General features: G+C 33.2%; 1 protein-coding gene across 1 annotated transcript; it reads right to left on the bottom strand.

The window, feature by feature from the left end:
• Nucleotides 1–516: 516 nt before the first annotated feature.
• Nucleotides 517–3,792, bottom strand: LOC104102724 (uncharacterized). Its single transcript, XM_009610525.4, has 4 exons — nucleotides 3,418–3,792; nucleotides 1,446–1,507; nucleotides 1,237–1,341; nucleotides 517–916 (listed from the first exon to the last, which is right to left on the bottom strand). Exons 1-4 carry the CDS (start codon nucleotides 3,659–3,661, stop codon nucleotides 779–781), a joined length of 549 nt encoding a protein of 182 aa, XP_009608820.1. The 5' UTR covers nucleotides 3,662–3,792; the 3' UTR covers nucleotides 517–778.
• Between the last annotated feature and the right edge of the window lie 13,348 nt (nucleotides 3,793–17,140).

The raw sequence follows: 17,140 nt of genomic DNA, 5'->3' as shown, positions 1-17,140 counted from the left end.
GAGAAACAAACACATCTTTCGAGAAAACACTAATGAAGATAGAAAAATCTAAATCTATCATGTCATTGGAAAAAGAAATTCTTAGCTTCTCCCTAAAAGATTTCTTAGTTGGATTGTTTAGATACCCTTCTTTTAAAGTGATTTGATGTGAAACAATCACTTAAAACTTTTTAAAAGTTAGTGACTGGAAGTTGTTTCAGAAAAATTAACAAGAAGTTGACTAATTGTTATCTGATTAGCTTTAGTTGTGTCATTTAACATATTTTCAAAGATAGGGGTCTTTCGGCAATAGAACCCATATTTTAAAAAAAAAATTGATTTTTAAAAACCGAAATACTAAAACCGAACATCGAACCGAACACCAAATTTTTAAAAAATATAAACCGAAACTGACTGAAAAACCAAATAAACCGAACCGAATAAACTGAAATTATCAGTTCGGTCGGTATTATGCCCACCCGTGCCTAAAAGTGCTAAAAAGCGAAAAGTAGATCTGAAATAACATGGAGGTTGGTCTTTATGCAGTATAAAACAGGGAATTTTTAGGAATAAAAAGGAAAACTGTAAGCATTACAGCATAAATTCTCAGGACACTGCTCTTAAATAACTAATATAGGTACAAGACACCCAGAAATTTACAACCAGCCACATTACCCCTTAACGAATACATTCAAGAATAGGGAATTCCTTTACTATAAGATTTGAAAGCCTACTAGTAATATTGGAGCAAGTCAGAGACACTAATAATTACCACGAACAAGATCCATTTCTGCATTTCTTACTTATACTTTTCCATTATTCTCCTTGCTTCTCCTAGACTGTCGTCAACGGAAGTGGTGCCTGTGCCTCCACCACCTTTTGGACCATCGTCTTTGTTCAAGGCTATAAATCCAAAGTAAATGACTCCCATCATCGCCTATACATTAACGAGGAATTTTAGTCGTCAATGAACAAAGGTTAGTTTGAAGATCTATTATGAAAAGCTAAGAAGAAGGAAAATAATGAATAAAGCTAAAAGCAGACATGGAGCACTGAGGAACTTTTGAATGTTCCTTCCACTTTAGAGAGGGGAAAAGATAAGTCAGATTGAGGTTTTTGGGCTTTATAGTTTTATGAGTGAACTGTGCTAAGTAATACCAGAAGTTTTTATTGCTGCAACAATGACAATGTTCCCTAAAAAAGTGAAGAATGAAGCCAAAGTAGTAGCTATGTGTTCCTGAGGTGCTGGAAACATACCAACGCGAAGAAAGCTGTTGACAGGAATGACTTGAGTGCAAAAAGAGCAAGGGCCCCTGCAACTACGGTCACAGAAATCCTGGCTATCGGTCTTGGGATGGCATCCTAACATCAAACAAGAGAAGTATATGCAATTCGGTAAATGGATAAACACGATCTTCTAGTATCATCATTGATAACATGATCAAATTGACACAAACTCGACTTACAGGTACCATGCTGGTTCCAGCTTCAATTCCATCCTTTCCAACTCTCCATGCAGTTTGAAGAACTATTAAAATTTCAGCACACATTGGAATAATCATTGGAGTCTAGACTATAAGTCAAGAAAATAAGGCAAACGAAAACTTACTGTTCTACACGAAGCTATCTGAAAATGCTCCTTTTTCTAACTAAAATTTTCCTAACATTTTATATTTTATTCTACCTAAATAGGACATAAAGAATACAAATAGCGGCTTGTTCTTTAAGTCCAAATGTGCGGAAAAAATGCCTTCTTTAGGGAGAACTAACTTCCAGTACAATTGCCCGCAAAGACCCTGTGCATTGACACTTCCAAAGGATAGTTTTTAAATTTCGAAAGAAATTCTTTTGCCATTGAAGTTTGTTGTCCTGATAAGCATAAGTACTTATCTCAATGCAAGCAGCAGCAAAGAACATTAAGGTCAAACTGCTTCAGAATGCAGTCATGATTCTTTACATGTAAGTACTAACAACTCATGCCCCATTAGAACATCCCAATACATCAAGAATGCTCTATAAGATGTGTCTAGTTTTTGGATAGAGCACAAACAAGAATTCTCTTCTAAATATCTTTGCAACATTCAAGTGCTATTTTCCTGAAATTCGGGTATAAAACTTCACAACTAACATCATTTAAAATGTCATAGCATCCAATAAACAAAGGGAAAAACTGGGAAGTACTCCACACCTCCCTAGTTGCCAATGGCTTAAGCACGGTTCCAGAACTACTTCAATTTCTTCCTAGTTCCTACTAGTACTATCAAATAATCTTCAATTTGAAAACTTGATTCCTGCCTTGTCTTTTAATCCAAACAAGCTGTTCTGCGTAAGTCTTGCATTTGGAACAATCCCTATAGTAGAACCAAGCTCCTATATAATAGGACCCGAAAGACAGGCACTATCACTGTTTGATTTGTCAAAAAGTTAATTACAAAAAAAAAAAAAAAAAAAAAAACCCTGAAGTAATATTTTTAATCATCCATGAATATAGTACTAAAACAAGATGTAACCAGGAGCGGAGCTACAACCCCGGCGAAGGGTGGTCTATTCAATAGCCTTCACCGAAAAATTATACTCCTATGAAGAGGTGGAGCTAGTGTTGACGTTACGGGTTTGGCCGAACCCAGTAACTTTGGTCCAATCTCTGTATTTGTCTTAAGAAATTCATTCATGTACAAGATGTTAATTTAGAACTCCATAACTTAAAATGACAAGAATCCCGAACCCATAAGTTTCAAATCCTGGCTCCACCTCTACTCCTGTATAGTAGGTCACATATTGCTTTTTATACATACATATAGGATCTTGAACACCCTTAAGTTCCTGGCTTCGCCACGGGATGTACCAATGTAGATGCTACTAGCAGAGCAAAAAATCAGAGAATTCCAAGCTAAACAATGGGTTTATTCATTAATGGTCACAAAAGGCTAATATCAGTTCCACCTATGTACAAAGCATACTCAGTCTCTACACCCAAAAATAGTCCAATGAATCCTCCTAATACTGAACATAAATACAAGAAAACAAATACAACAACAACAATGACGGCCCAGTGAAATCACACCGGTGGGGTGTGGAGAGGGTAGTGGGTACGCAGACCTTACCCACCCGAGTAGTAGAGGGTAGTGAGTACGCAGACCTTACCCCACCCGAGTAGTAGAGGGTAGTGGATACGCAAACCTTACCCCACCCGAGGAGCCGAGCAGTAGAGGGTAGTGGATACGCACACCTTACCCCACCCGAGGAGCCGAGTAGTAGAGGGTAGTGGGTACGCAACCTTACCCCCACCCGAGGTGTAGAGAGGACCAAAGACAAGAAAACAAATACAGATTATTAATATAGCCAACCCCAATTGAGATTTTCAGTTAAACAATAAGAAATTAACTCAAAACACTTTAGCTAATCCACAATGTTCTCTATAGCAGTAAAAGATTGTACCTTTCAAGAAATTGGATTGAACTGCAAATATTAAGGGTGTGGCCTGAAACTTGTTGTTTCTCCTGAGATTCTTGAATTGTTTGGTGGATAAAGCTGTTTGCTTTTTCAACTTTAGCAATGAATTTGAGGCAAAGAATGGTGATGGGTTGAGAGCAGAAAGTGTAATTTGATTACTTCTGTAAAAACATTTAGGGGATTTCAGTGAAACAAAAAGTGTAGAATGAAAGGCAACTGTTGAAGCCATATATATATGTAAGTATATATTTTGCTCAGTGTGTATTATGATATAGAAAAAGGAACCCCAGAATTTTATTTTAATTATTATGAGCAGAAATCAGATATATAGTGTTACCATTATTCTTTGTGAGGCTATAAAAATTGGATTCTGAACTTGAATTGGAATAAGATTGAAAGAGATGGTGAACTTGAACTTGAATATTGGGCTTGTGTTTCAGATTGGGCCTAAGGAGACAAGTCTTGGGGAAAAGTCCATTATGGATGGGCTTCAGGGCCAGTAACATAAAGGGCCTTTTTTTAAATCTTCAACAGACATTTAGTTAGAAATGACACTAGGTATCCACTCTAAAGGACTACTATTTCGAAATTAGCCAATGTGCCATGAATTTCAGTTTTTCGGGACACAAATGACCTGAATTATCCTGTAATTAAGATTTTTAGTTCAAATTTTCTGGAAAAAAATAAGTATTGACTAATCTCTAAATAACAGCACTAAGAATGATTGTTTGTGTACTTCACCGAGATGTTAGGTCTTTTGGGATTTGTTTGAGCCTCTTTTGGGGGATTTTTACACTGTATGTTTGGTTTAAAGATTCATTTAATACATGAGATTTTTACATGCTTGCTCCCTTTTTAAAAATTATTCTCATAAATAATAGTAGGCTTTGTTTATTCCAAAAATGACATATATATATATATATATATATATATATATATATATATATATATATATATATATATATATATATATATATATATATATATATTTTAACCTTTTTAGCACTTTCACGTTTGTAACTCCATTAACTAAGGGATCCCTCTACATTAATACACCTTTTACTATATTTTTTTTTTCCTCACTCTTCCATAAATTTTTTTTCTCTTCCATAAATAACACTTACCCAAATATATCAAAGATTCTGAAAGAAGAATATCTCAAAAATAATTCCCTCTGCACAATGAGATTTTTTTTTTTTTTTGAGTTTTAATCTTTTTTCTGTACAATTTTATTTTAACTCAAAATATATCTTTAATATATTTCAAGTATATTATATTGTGATAATTTACAATGTAAATATTCCATCAATATGTCATATATATATTTTTTTATATGTATTTATACCACATATATAACTTATATATATACATCATAATACATTATTATATTGATATTATTCAAAGAATATTGCTAGCAAATATCTTACATAAAATTTAATCTAAAATATTAGCATGCCACTAATATGTATATAGAAGAAAAGAAATATGTCACATATACTGTTTATAAACGGATAATTTATACAAATATGCATGTTATATTAGTGCAAAATATAAATGGTATATTAATAATATCTATTTAAATATAATTAAGTGTATAAATAACATATGCATATATACATGGTTTTTCCTAAAAAAATACATGATTTATAATATACCAAAAACATACATAATATCTTTTTTCACGAAATATATGTATTTTATTTCATTAGAATATACAGATATATAACTTTGCTAGGATTAGTTGAATAAAAAGGTCCATGTATAAAAAGAAAAAAATCTGTTATGGAATGGATCGATGATATATATTTAAATATAATGACGTATATAAATCCCATATGCATATATATATATATATATATATATATATATATATATATATATATATATATATATATATATATATATATATATACATGTTTTCCTAAAAAATACATGATTTATAATGTATATATACCACAAACATATATTATATTTTTTTTTCATGAAATATATGTATTTTATTTCATCAGAATAAAAAGATGTATAATTTTTCTACATTACATTATATAAAAAAGTCCATGTATGGAAAGGAAAGAATCTGTTATGGAATGGATTGGTTTCCAACGAAAACATAAAATATGTTATGGAATGGAGAGAAAAAATAGGGAATGATATTAAATACTAGGACTGTCTTTTTAAGCAGCTTGATTCTTATTGATTTGAATTGAATGAAATCTGCTATATGTATAAATATTTTACTGCCATATTTATTAATTATTAATTAATACTAATCTTTTGTATTATATTTTTAATAGTCTTCTATTAATGAAAGTAGCCCTTTATACATTACTCACTTTGTCCCGCTATTTCCTTTTTGCATATCCAAAAAAAAAATTCAAAAGTTTATTTTCTTTGATTAAACATCCTTCATCTCTTTATCCTTAACAACATGGACCCTCCCCTCATTGAGATATATAATATTCCGAATAAAAAATCATTCTTCTATTTTTCATCAGTGACGGAGCCACATGTAATGAAATGAACCAGAATCTCCTATATCGAAAAATTATGATGCGTAAATAAGAAAAAAATGATTCCTCTATGCATATTTTCTGAAGTTGCATTTGAAAAATAGAAGAATTTTATATTTGATTTCTGAAATTGCATTGAAAAGATTGAACTACTTAAGATCCAAGTAGATACACTTTATAAAATTTTGTGCAATGCATGTATAACTTTAACGGTGCCCCAAAAGTGGGTATATATGAAAATATCCCATTATGAATAGTAATTTTTCCTACTAAAAAGTATTTGAAAAATAAATTGTAGTTCAAGAATAATCTTTGAATCTTCAAATATTAACAATTTCATCCTTTTTTCCAGATTTAGTTTAAGTTCTATGTACTAACTAACCATGAATATGACTTTTACACTAACATGTTAAGTTGAACCTACAATAACATAACTCTTCGTAGCAAATTTGATATGGTAACTAAAAAATAGAGGAATTACATATTATGACCAATTAGAATTGCACTGATTGTATAAAAAAGTTTACAGTTTCAATATAAATAATAAATTAAATCCTTTTAGATTTATTTACTAGTATTTATTAGAAGGAAGAAATGAATGCAACTTCACAAGCACCAGGCACCAGCAAACTGAAATTTCACCAATTAATTGCACATGGCTCCCTCAGTCCTTAAATCCACTGCTGGCCAAAAATCAGAGAGACCAAAACTATTAACAAAATAAGGTGCAGATTCCTAGCTAACAATGTAGAAAGGTAACACTTATTAATGTTAAATTTTTAGTGAACTTCCTATCGTCTCTAGAGGCCTTCTTAACCCTGACAGAGCCAGGAATTTATGGATTCAAAAATATAAAATGATGCCACTTAGGATTTGAGCAAAGTAATTTTTGAACTTTTTAGCACTACTAGAATTTTTTTCTTATGCCAAACAATTCAACAATTTATACATAACAAAAGAAATGCATTTTTTCTTTTACTGATCAATATAATTTTCAAAAAATGAGATGCAGGTGCCACTGGTTCAGCAAAGGCTTTGAAGTCTCTCTTGCAGAAATGCAGGGTAAGGCTGTATACAATAGACCCTTGTGGTCTGCCCCTTCTTCGGACCTTGCGCATAGCGGGAGCTTAGTGCATCGGGTACTGATCAATATAATTTTCAATTAAGGGGATTCAATTAAATATTCTTATCTAGTTCCGTCCCTTTTCTTAAACTAGTCTTATGATACACGCGTTGTACGTGTATCCTATGTTATTGAGTAAACTATTTTACAAATTATATAGATATTATTTAAAAATATGTTTGAGCTATAAAATAAGATAAAATAAGCAAAAGTGCTGAAAATTACAACATGAAAGGAAAAATTAACATATCCCAAAGTAATACTTCTACCATCTCAATTTATGTAATGGTATTTTAACTGAGCAGGTGTTTAAAAAATAAATAAATTTGAATTATGTTCCTGAATAGTAATATTGTCGGAGGACTCTAGTTTTCTAGAGGCAACCAATGGATATAGAAAATTATAAAATCAAAGTAGATCGGTGTATATCCGTGACATTAAAGTAATATCAGTTAAAGCTGATTTTCTTGATTAAAAGTAAACTACAACAATCTACAAGTAGCATAAGAAGCTGACTTTGGCCCTATACGTCGATCACTAATTGACAGTATGACTATCTCCATGCATCGCAGTGGAATACATAAAGTTAATTTCCCCCAGTTATAAAATAAAAATTACACATAAAACACCGGTATCAAGAAAATAAAAATAAAATCTAAGAATGGTACATACGCCAAAATGATATCTCGGGTAATACCAAAATGTAGCATAAATCATAAAAGGTAGTAAAACAAAACTACACAACCGAACTTATACTACAGCTTCAATCACATGATATCAAGCCAAGGATCAAACCAATATAATATTGACAAAGAAAAACGGTTGAGAAAGTAATAGATTTGTAACTAAACTCATTCTTTTTATTATTAAGGTTCTTTCATGTATGTGCTTTTCTATTTAGGTTTTTATTTGTTTACTTGATTACGAATAGGAGTGTTATTTTACCGATTTCATAGGAATGAGTTTTTTAAATCTGATATAGTAATAATGATATAAGAAACTAAACCTACACAAAAGAGACAATGAAAATTACATCCTAAACGAACACAAAAGGAACAATGAGAAAAATACATACCGTAATTAAAAAGACAGAATCTAAAGAATCATAAAACTAAAGAAAATAAAAACCTACGAAAAAGGATCCCAAGAATCCTAACACTAAAGAAAACAAGAACCAAAGGAAAAAAGAACTCGCGAGGCCAGAATTCCAAAACCCAAATAATGCAAATTCTAAAGAATTCTAAACCTAAAAGGAATTAAGCACACGACACTTTTTGATTTTTTCCAAACAAATTAACGATTACATTTACAAGTATGTCCAACATATAATGCACAAAAGGCGAACGGTATTTCGATAGGGCCTTCGTGCTTTTAATATAGTATAGATTAAATAAGATATTATTCTTCCTCTCAAACTTGGATATATATTCTAATACATAACTTAGATGACTGACGAGGATAAATAGAAATATATTCAATAGAAAAAGTATATATATATATATATATATATATATATATATATAGATAGATAGATAGATAATCTAAAACTTTTACTACTTTAACTTATTATAAAAAATAATTACAACTTTTAATAGGTTATTAATTAATGCGTATAATTAATATTTACCTCTAATTATTTTATAAGTGATGATCTGATTACAAATTCAAAATTTAAATTCCATGAGTTCAAACTAGAAACGGATCCATAATTTGAAGCTTATTGGTTCCTACATTCTAGTTTGTTTTCTATATTCTAACTTCTAATATATTTGTGTACATATTATGCAAGGCTTGATCTTCATTGCTTACATGTGACTATTGTACCCGTGTTCGCTTGGAGCATAGGGCTGAGTGATCCTTTCTTTTAATCGTCTAACTAATCAGATTTCAAATATCTGCCTCAACATGAACCTCAAATATTGCTCCTATTTTATTTCTATTTAACACAATTCGGCATGATTAAAATGTTAGTTTTCTAAAAAGAGGGCAAAGAAAAGTCTCTCTTCTCTCTCATGCGATTGGTGCAAGTTAGCTAACTGTACGCCGGAATCGTCCATGGCAAGAGGGCGAGGACGGGGACGGGGACGAGGACGAGGACGAGGACGAGGACGAGGAAGACCTAAGAAAGTTCCGCTAGTTGCTTTTGGGAGCTCAGTGGAAGATCGTGTACAAACAGAGGGAGCCCGACCTAAGATAGCAGAAACTACCTCAATACAGATAATGAAGGATAAGAGAAATAACGCACTGGGATCTACAACAAACCCTAAAACAGTGGCACAATGACTACAATTAAGTGAGGAATCATCTCCTAGCCCTGAAGGAGAAAACCCCAAATTCCAAATCCTAAGTCAATTGAGGGGCTGCCAATTGCTAATCCTAAGTCAATCGAAGGGATTGTAATTACCAAGGATACAGAGGGTACACAAATGGTAAAGGAAACAGAAGTGATTGCAGCAAATAGTACACAACAGCCACTAGGAGGAAATGCTACAGTAACTAATGAAACAGTGAAAGATGCAGAACAAGCTAACCAAAAACGAGCAGAAGATCTAAAGCATATGGGGACATGGACTAATCTGTTTAAAAGTAATAGGTCAGTTACTAATGGCATGACCCTTTCATACATCCCTCCCCAACTGGTGGATGGCCAACCACCAGTGGCAATTGGAAGAAAATGAAGTAGCACCAGAGGAAGAGAAATGGAGATGTGCATTAATAGCTTACATTATTGGTGAGACTCAAGGATATAATGCAATGTGTCATTACATTGAGCAAAATTGGTCTAAAGTTTCTACTCATAATGTTTATTATCATGAAGAAGGTTACTATGTGCTTAAGTTTCACTCTATCAGTGATATGCATGATGTTTTCTATGTTGGGCCATATACAATAAATAATAGACCGATAATCTTGAAACCTTGGACAATTGAGTTGGATTTTATCAAGGAGTTTCCAACTGACATCCCTCTTTGGGTGAAATTTCCTAATCTACCAATGAGCTGCTTGAGTAGTAAGTCGTTGAGCAGAATTTCTAGTGTTCTAGGCACACCCTTGTATGCTGATGAATGTACTACTCAACAAACAAGGATATCTTATGCACGAATGCTACTTGAAGAAAATGTGAGTCGAACTTTTCCTGATGAAATCACTGTGATTGACCCAAAAGGAAGAAAATTTCAGCAATAGGTAACCTATGATTGGAAGCCTATGTTTTGTGAGAAGTGTCGGATTGTTAGTCATAGTTGCTAATCCAGAGCCAAACCTCTAGTGCAATAACAACAAAGGAAAAGAGATAACAAACATGTCACATATGAATGGAGATCCAATGGCCCTATAGTATCATCTACAGAACAAAATGCAGTACCAGAATAATCTCTCCAATAGAAGAGACAACAAGAGGATCCTAAGCAGAAGAGGATAATAGATGAAGGTGTACTAAGGCCACCAAATCTAGAACAACCAAGAAGTTCAAGAACAACTGGAACACATGCACACCAATCAGCAGAGGCAGGAGAAAATTATATCATGCATCATACAGAGGGTAAAGCCAGTGCAAGTCCATCTTTTAATCTTCAGAACTTCCCTGAGCTCAGAGCAACACCTACAAAACATGGATCAGAACCAAGTAGAAAGGGGCATAGTGAAAACAAATTCATACTCCTAGATAGGGGTAGGGATCCAAACTTTACTCTAGAAAGTGGTTATTTTGGAATGCTAAAGGAGTAAATAAGAGGTATAAACAAAAGGGATTGAGGAACTACATGAAGAATAATAACATCAAACTGGCAGGATTGGTAGAGACAAAAGTTAAAGAACACAATGCCCAAAAGATAATGCCAAGATGGGAGAAACTAATGAACTACCATAAACCAACAAATGAGAGAATTTAGGTAGGTGGGATCCAAATTGCTATGCAGTGCAAATGCTCAAAACTGAAGCTCAGCTAATACATTATCATGTTAAAAGCCATACAGGTCCTATGAATTGCTTGCTAACTATTGTAAATGGTTACAATACAATAGACTAAAAGACAACCTTATGGGGGAACTTGAAAGAGGTGGCACATGGGATAAGCATCCCATGGATAGTTACTGGTGACTTCAATGCAATAATATTACCATAAGACAAAATGTTTGCGAACCCAGACATCTATGCAGAGACTAAAGACTATGATGATTGTATGCAAGGCTTAATACTCAATGAACTCTAATGGAAAGGTGAATACTATACATGGACCAATAAACAAAGTGGTACAGATAGAATCTACAGTAGACTAGACAGAACATTTGGGAATCATGAGTGGATGATGCAATGGGATACTTACCTGTGGAATATGATGTTCCCCTCATATCAGATCACTCTCTAAAGGTACTAGGTAGTAATGGCCAATCTAAAGCACAACATTAAGGTACCATTTAGATTTTTTAATGTATGGGCTAACCATGACAACTTCTTACAACTTGTAGACCAAATATAGAAAAATAATATAGCTGACAACAAGATGAAAGATATTTGGCTAAAGCTAAAAGCTCTCAGGCCCATGTTAAAGCAGCTGAACAATGAAGAGTTCAAGTTTATATCTCACAAGATTGAGAAGACTAGAGCTGAATTGATTAACACTCAGAAACAAATCAGTAACCAATATTCTGATGCGTTAGTGAAAATGGAGAGACATCGGTTACACAACTTGGGGAAATGATATATGATTGAGGAGCAAGCATTGCATCAGAAATTCAAGGCACACTAGATAAGACCAGGGGATTCTAACACAAAATACTTCTCAGCTATTGTCAAAGAAAATGCACAAAGAAACCAGATTAATGAGATAACTTCAATGTTTGGCACTAAACTCATAGACCCTCAAAGCATCAAAGAATAGATTGTAGCTTTCTACAAAGGCCTAAAATTTTGCCAGCAGTGAACAAGCACACCATGAGGAAAGGCCCTACCCTATCCCATAAATAGAAACTTGACTTATGTACAGAGGTCACTAAGCAGGAGGTATTCAAAGCATTGAATTCAATAGGAGATGAGAAGTCCCCAGATGTAGATGGTTATAACTCCTGCTTCTTCAAAAAAGCCTGGCAGGTAGTGAAGGGAGATATAGTGGAAGCAGTCAAAGATTTCTTTAGTACTGGGAAAATGTATAAGGCATTCAATTATACTGCTATTACATTAGTGCCAAAAACTACTTACCCTACCACAATAAAGGAGTATATGCCAATTGCATGTTGTTCTGTCCTATATAAGATTATAACAAGGATATTGGCATCTAGAATACAACCAATGATTGCTGATATCATCTGTCAAGCACATGCAGGCTTCATACCAGGAAGAAAAATTACTGACAATATCATACTTGCCAATGAACTAGTGAAGTCATATTCCACGAAGCAAGTATCACCTAGGTGCATGATCAAAATTAATCTTCAAAAGGCATATGATTCTGTTGAATGGCCTTTTTTGGAGCAAGTCATGTTTGAACTAGGTTTCCCACCTCAATTTATCACATGGATAATGAAATATGTGCATACAGTGAACTATACCATTGTGATAAATGGGGAACCAACTGTGCCTTTTAATGCTGCAAAACGCCTCAGGAAAGGGGATCCAATGTCCCATTTTCTCTTTGCTATGGCTATGGAGTATCTTAGTAGAAGCCTCAATAAACTCAAAGAAGTAAAAGATTTTAAATATCATCCTAGATGTGCTAAACAGGGAATCACTCATCTCAGTTTTGCAGATGATTTACTTATGTTCACTAGCTTGAGCCGAGGGTCTTTCGGAAATAGCCTCTCTACTCCCTCGGGGTAGGGGTAAGGTCTGCGTACACACTACCCTCCCCAAACCCCACTAGTGGAATTTCACTGGATCGTTGTTGTTGTTGTTGTTGTTGTTGTTGTTACTTATGTTCACTAGAGGTGACCTAACATTAGTAGAAACAATGCAACAGTGCTTCCTTCACTTCTCTACAGCTTCAGGCTAATATGGGGAAGAGTTGTGTATATTTTGGAGGGGTTCAACAACAGGAGAGAGAAGCAATCTTAGCTAAGCTAGGGTTCAATCAAGGACACCTTCCTTTTAAGTACCTTGGTATACCACTATCAACAAATAAGCTAAACCTTATCCAGTGGAATCCACTTGTTGACAAGATTATAGCTAGAATTACTTTCCGGACTGCCAAAAAAACTCTCTTATGTAGGCATGGTTCAGTTGGTACAATTAGTTGTGTTTGGGGTTCAGGCATATCGGGCTCAATTATTCCTAATACCTTAAAAAATTCTGCCACTCATAGAGGCTTACTGTAGGAGCTTTGTCTGGTCTGGGACTAACACAGTCACAGAGAAAGCACTGTTAGCATGGGGAAGAGTGTGCTTTCCAAAGTTCATGGGAGGACTAAACCTAATTAACATCAAATTGTGGAACAAAGATGATGTGACAAAGACATGTTGGGACCTTACTCACAAACAAGACAAGTTGTGGATTAGATGGGTACATGCATACTATATAAGAGGTTAACAAATCCAGGATATAGGCATTCCTCAACAAACCTGTTGGATCATTCGGAAGATAATGGAAGCTAGAGAGGATCTAAAGCTAATACGAAATGATGGATCAACAAAGAATAACATCACTAGCTTGATATATAAGCAACTACTACCCAACTATACCAGAGTGTCGTGAAAATGTCTCATGTATAGAAATGATGCTCGACCTAAAGCCAAGATAATTATGTGGCTAGGATTACAGGGTAAATTGTTGACCAACTCATAAGATGGGAAATAAATGTAGAAGTAAAATGCAGTCTATGTCAAGCCCAAGATGAATCAACAGATCACCTGCTAGCAGAATGTGAATGCACCAAGAAAATTTAGGAAAACACCAAGAAAATTTAGGAAAAGACTCTGCAGTGGCTTCAACAGCAAAACTACAAGTATACACATTGGAGCCACCATCTGGAATGGGCTATCAAAAGCTAAAAAGGGAGATCGCCACAAGCTCAAATATTCAGGATGTCATATACGAAATGTCGATATGCTATATGGATGGAGAGAAACCATAGAATATTCTATAAGAGGAGTAAAAATTGGGAAGCAGTTGCAAAAGAGATAGTAGTGATATGCCATGTCAGAACAACACCACGCATCCAAACCATCATGCACAGCCTTCAGTTTTAGTAGATAGTTTGTAGTTTATAATGTATAGGCTTTGTCTTTAGGTGTTTTTAATAGATAACTGACTGAGTTAGTCGAGTTATGGTTATGTAAAGATTTACATTGGTGATTAATAAAAAAGTTAGTTACAAAAAAAAAAATGTTAGTTTTACTAATAAGACGCAGCAAATGCAGGTAAATTTTCTATTTCCTCTGCTCTAAATGCAATTAATGTTACTTGGCATTATAGGATGGCAGGCATTTCAGCAAGGGGCGGAGGAGCCTTGAGATAGTAGGTTTATCTGAATCTAATATTTTTGTTGTCGCATAAATTTATATGTAAATTCACTAAAATTGTAGTAAATAATAAACATAAACTCATAATATTAAAAATATAATGGGTAAATACTAAAAACCTTAAGAATTAGACTGATAGAGAACTTAAATTTTAAATCCGCCTTTAATCGCAACTAGAACAATTATCTCATGATATTTTCGTGGTCATATGATAAGGTGCACATTAATGACAAGCAATATATATGCTATGAGCTACAAGTGTAACATCCATATGATTAATTCGTGGCAACCAGATGGAGACTGCAATATTATTGCATTGCATATTTACCAAGAAGATATCTTAAACAAAGAGAGAATTTATGTGAGTCATGTATATGTCCTAGGTTTTCGAAAAGGTAGATATATGCTGCCTTTACAATGTAAATAATTTTAATATTATTTGTGTATTTTAAATGGTTATAATATGTTATTTACAATATACTATTAAGAGTTGGTGGTGTGAATGGATATAATTCTTCTACCTTTAACAAGGTCTTAGTTCGAGTTTTGAGAATAAAAAAAAGTTTTGATAGGAAACGCTGCTTACTTTAATGGTTTTTATAGGCCTGAATCCGAATTAATCGAGATCTTAATACGAATATTGGACTTCGGGTGAGAAACAAAAAGAGGTTATTTATGTATATTTGTAAGTTAAAAAATCAGAATTTTTTAGATGATTACTTGTTATGTAGATCATTTAACCTGATGATGTAAAAACATCGGCATTGATCCACAAGAAGCTCAGCAAACTCTTGAAATAGTGGAAGCTAATGTGAAAAAGCCCGAAGGAATAAGGCAAAAATTGAGGCAAATCTAGCTCTTCGGCGAGCTAGAACACAGGTGGACGTCAAACTGATTTCATAACTAGTTTACATCCGAATAATAAAAAGAAGTTCTCCGTTTGATATCTCGTTTTCCTTATCTCGCTCAATTAAAAGGAACAAGAATGAAAAGCCCAAACTTCTCTTCACCACGGGATTAATCGAATATATCGTAGACACCCGAGAAATTTTTACAAGGCAGACTAAAATAAAAGACTAAGAGGCGCTACAATCGAACAGAAAGTTATGCTTTTATTTCTTTGTCGAGATTGAAAACAAGTTAGAATGTTAGGTATAATACACGCAGGCCAAGTCAAGAAAAGGACTTGCACAATATTAACATACAGATGTTAAACTCTTCAGAAGAATTCGGCTATAACTGTATACTATGTCAAAGCCTGCTATAAATTTGAACATATACCACTTGGCCCTTCAATTTTTATTTCTGGCACTACCAATGCACATATTTGTAATATATATATTCAATTATTAGGATCATATAACACTAGCTAGCATGAAAAATAGTAGTGTATTTCTTAGCATCAGGATGGGAGTGATCAGAATTGTGCATAGTTTGGTAAATACCAAATTATCATACCGAAATGAAAAGTTTGGTATTTGGTATTCGCCATTTTGGTATTTGGTTTAAATTTTTACAAAATGTTGGTATTAGATATGATATTTGGTAATTAAAAAAATAATACCGAAATACCAATATCGTACCGAAATATATAATAAGTTACACAATACACATTATTAACTATAACATAATACTTCTTTGAGTCTAGTAGTAATGCCTATGTACTTCTTTAGAAAAATTGAGGAACAATGTAGGTTGTAGATTTTGACTCTTATCCTCTAATACTTTTACTATTTGGGGTGCTTCTTCTCGTGTATTGAATTGTATTTGTTGGATTAGTTCTTGTTGTATTCTTTAAGTTCAGAAATTAGTTCTAAGCAAGTAATAAGATAATGATTAAATTTATTCCTTTATGTATTTTTTTCTCTTGATGGGTTGATATTTGCTAGTTTTGAAGAAATTTTTTATCAATAGTGCTTAGAACATTTTTATTTTTATATTTGTGAGCACTTTAATTAAGAATATTACAGTTTATGACTCTATACACTAGTTAATATTTAAGCCGAACAAATCGAAGTTATCGTACCGAATAACCCAAAAGGAAAAAACCGAACTATACCGAATTTAATTAGGTACGGTATTAGTATAATATTTTAGAAAACCTAATACCAAACCGAAATATCTAAATATCATACCGTACCGACTGACGAACAGGGTGACAATAGCTTAGTAATGATCAGTATGTGTAAATCATTGCATTGGTTTGGCCCATAATTTCCAGCTAGCTTGTAAAGCAAATGGCTGAAAGTTAGTTGAGACACAAAAAAGAAAAACAAAACAAATACTTTGTGTAAATTTGGTATAACATAAGTCATTTTTTAGAAATTGTTTCTGAGAAATGGCTTATTATTTGAAAAATAATTTATTTTTATTTTTTTCTGATATTTGATTAGATAGTACAAAATATTTTTATTGAATATTGATAATAACATTAGCAAATGGGATAGTATTTTGTGAAATATTTAACTACTAAAGATCGATATATAATAATGTCAAGTGTTTTAATTTTTTCATATTTGGTTGGCTTAAATATTTTGAAAGATATTTTGCTGGCGAACTCATTTTTTTCTGATCGGAGAAAAATAACTTAAAATATTTTCCAAAACTCTTTCCGGATCTTTCCC

Source organism: Nicotiana tomentosiformis, chromosome 2, assembly GCF_000390325.3.
Source record: "Nicotiana tomentosiformis chromosome 2, ASM39032v3, whole genome shotgun sequence".
Classification (NCBI taxonomy): domain Eukaryota; kingdom Viridiplantae; phylum Streptophyta; class Magnoliopsida; order Solanales; family Solanaceae; genus Nicotiana; species Nicotiana tomentosiformis.
Note: the sequence above shows the minus strand (reverse complement) of the source record. Positions and strands in the feature narration are given on the sequence as shown.

Bases quoted from the DNA above. Each gene is read 5' to 3' on its own strand.
- LOC104102724 (XM_009610525.4), bottom strand. From the start codon at position 3,661: ATGGCTTCAACAGTTGCCTTTCATTCTACACTTTTTGTTTCACTGAAA. The intron at 1,508-3,417 runs GTACAATCTTTT...AAATTTTAATAG, and splicing joins TCAATCCAATTTCTTGAAAG to TTCTTCAAACTGCATGGAGA. The intron at 917-1,236 runs GTATGTTTCCAG...GTTAATGTATAG, and splicing joins CAACAGCTTTCTTCGCGTTG to GCGATGATGGGAGTCATTTA.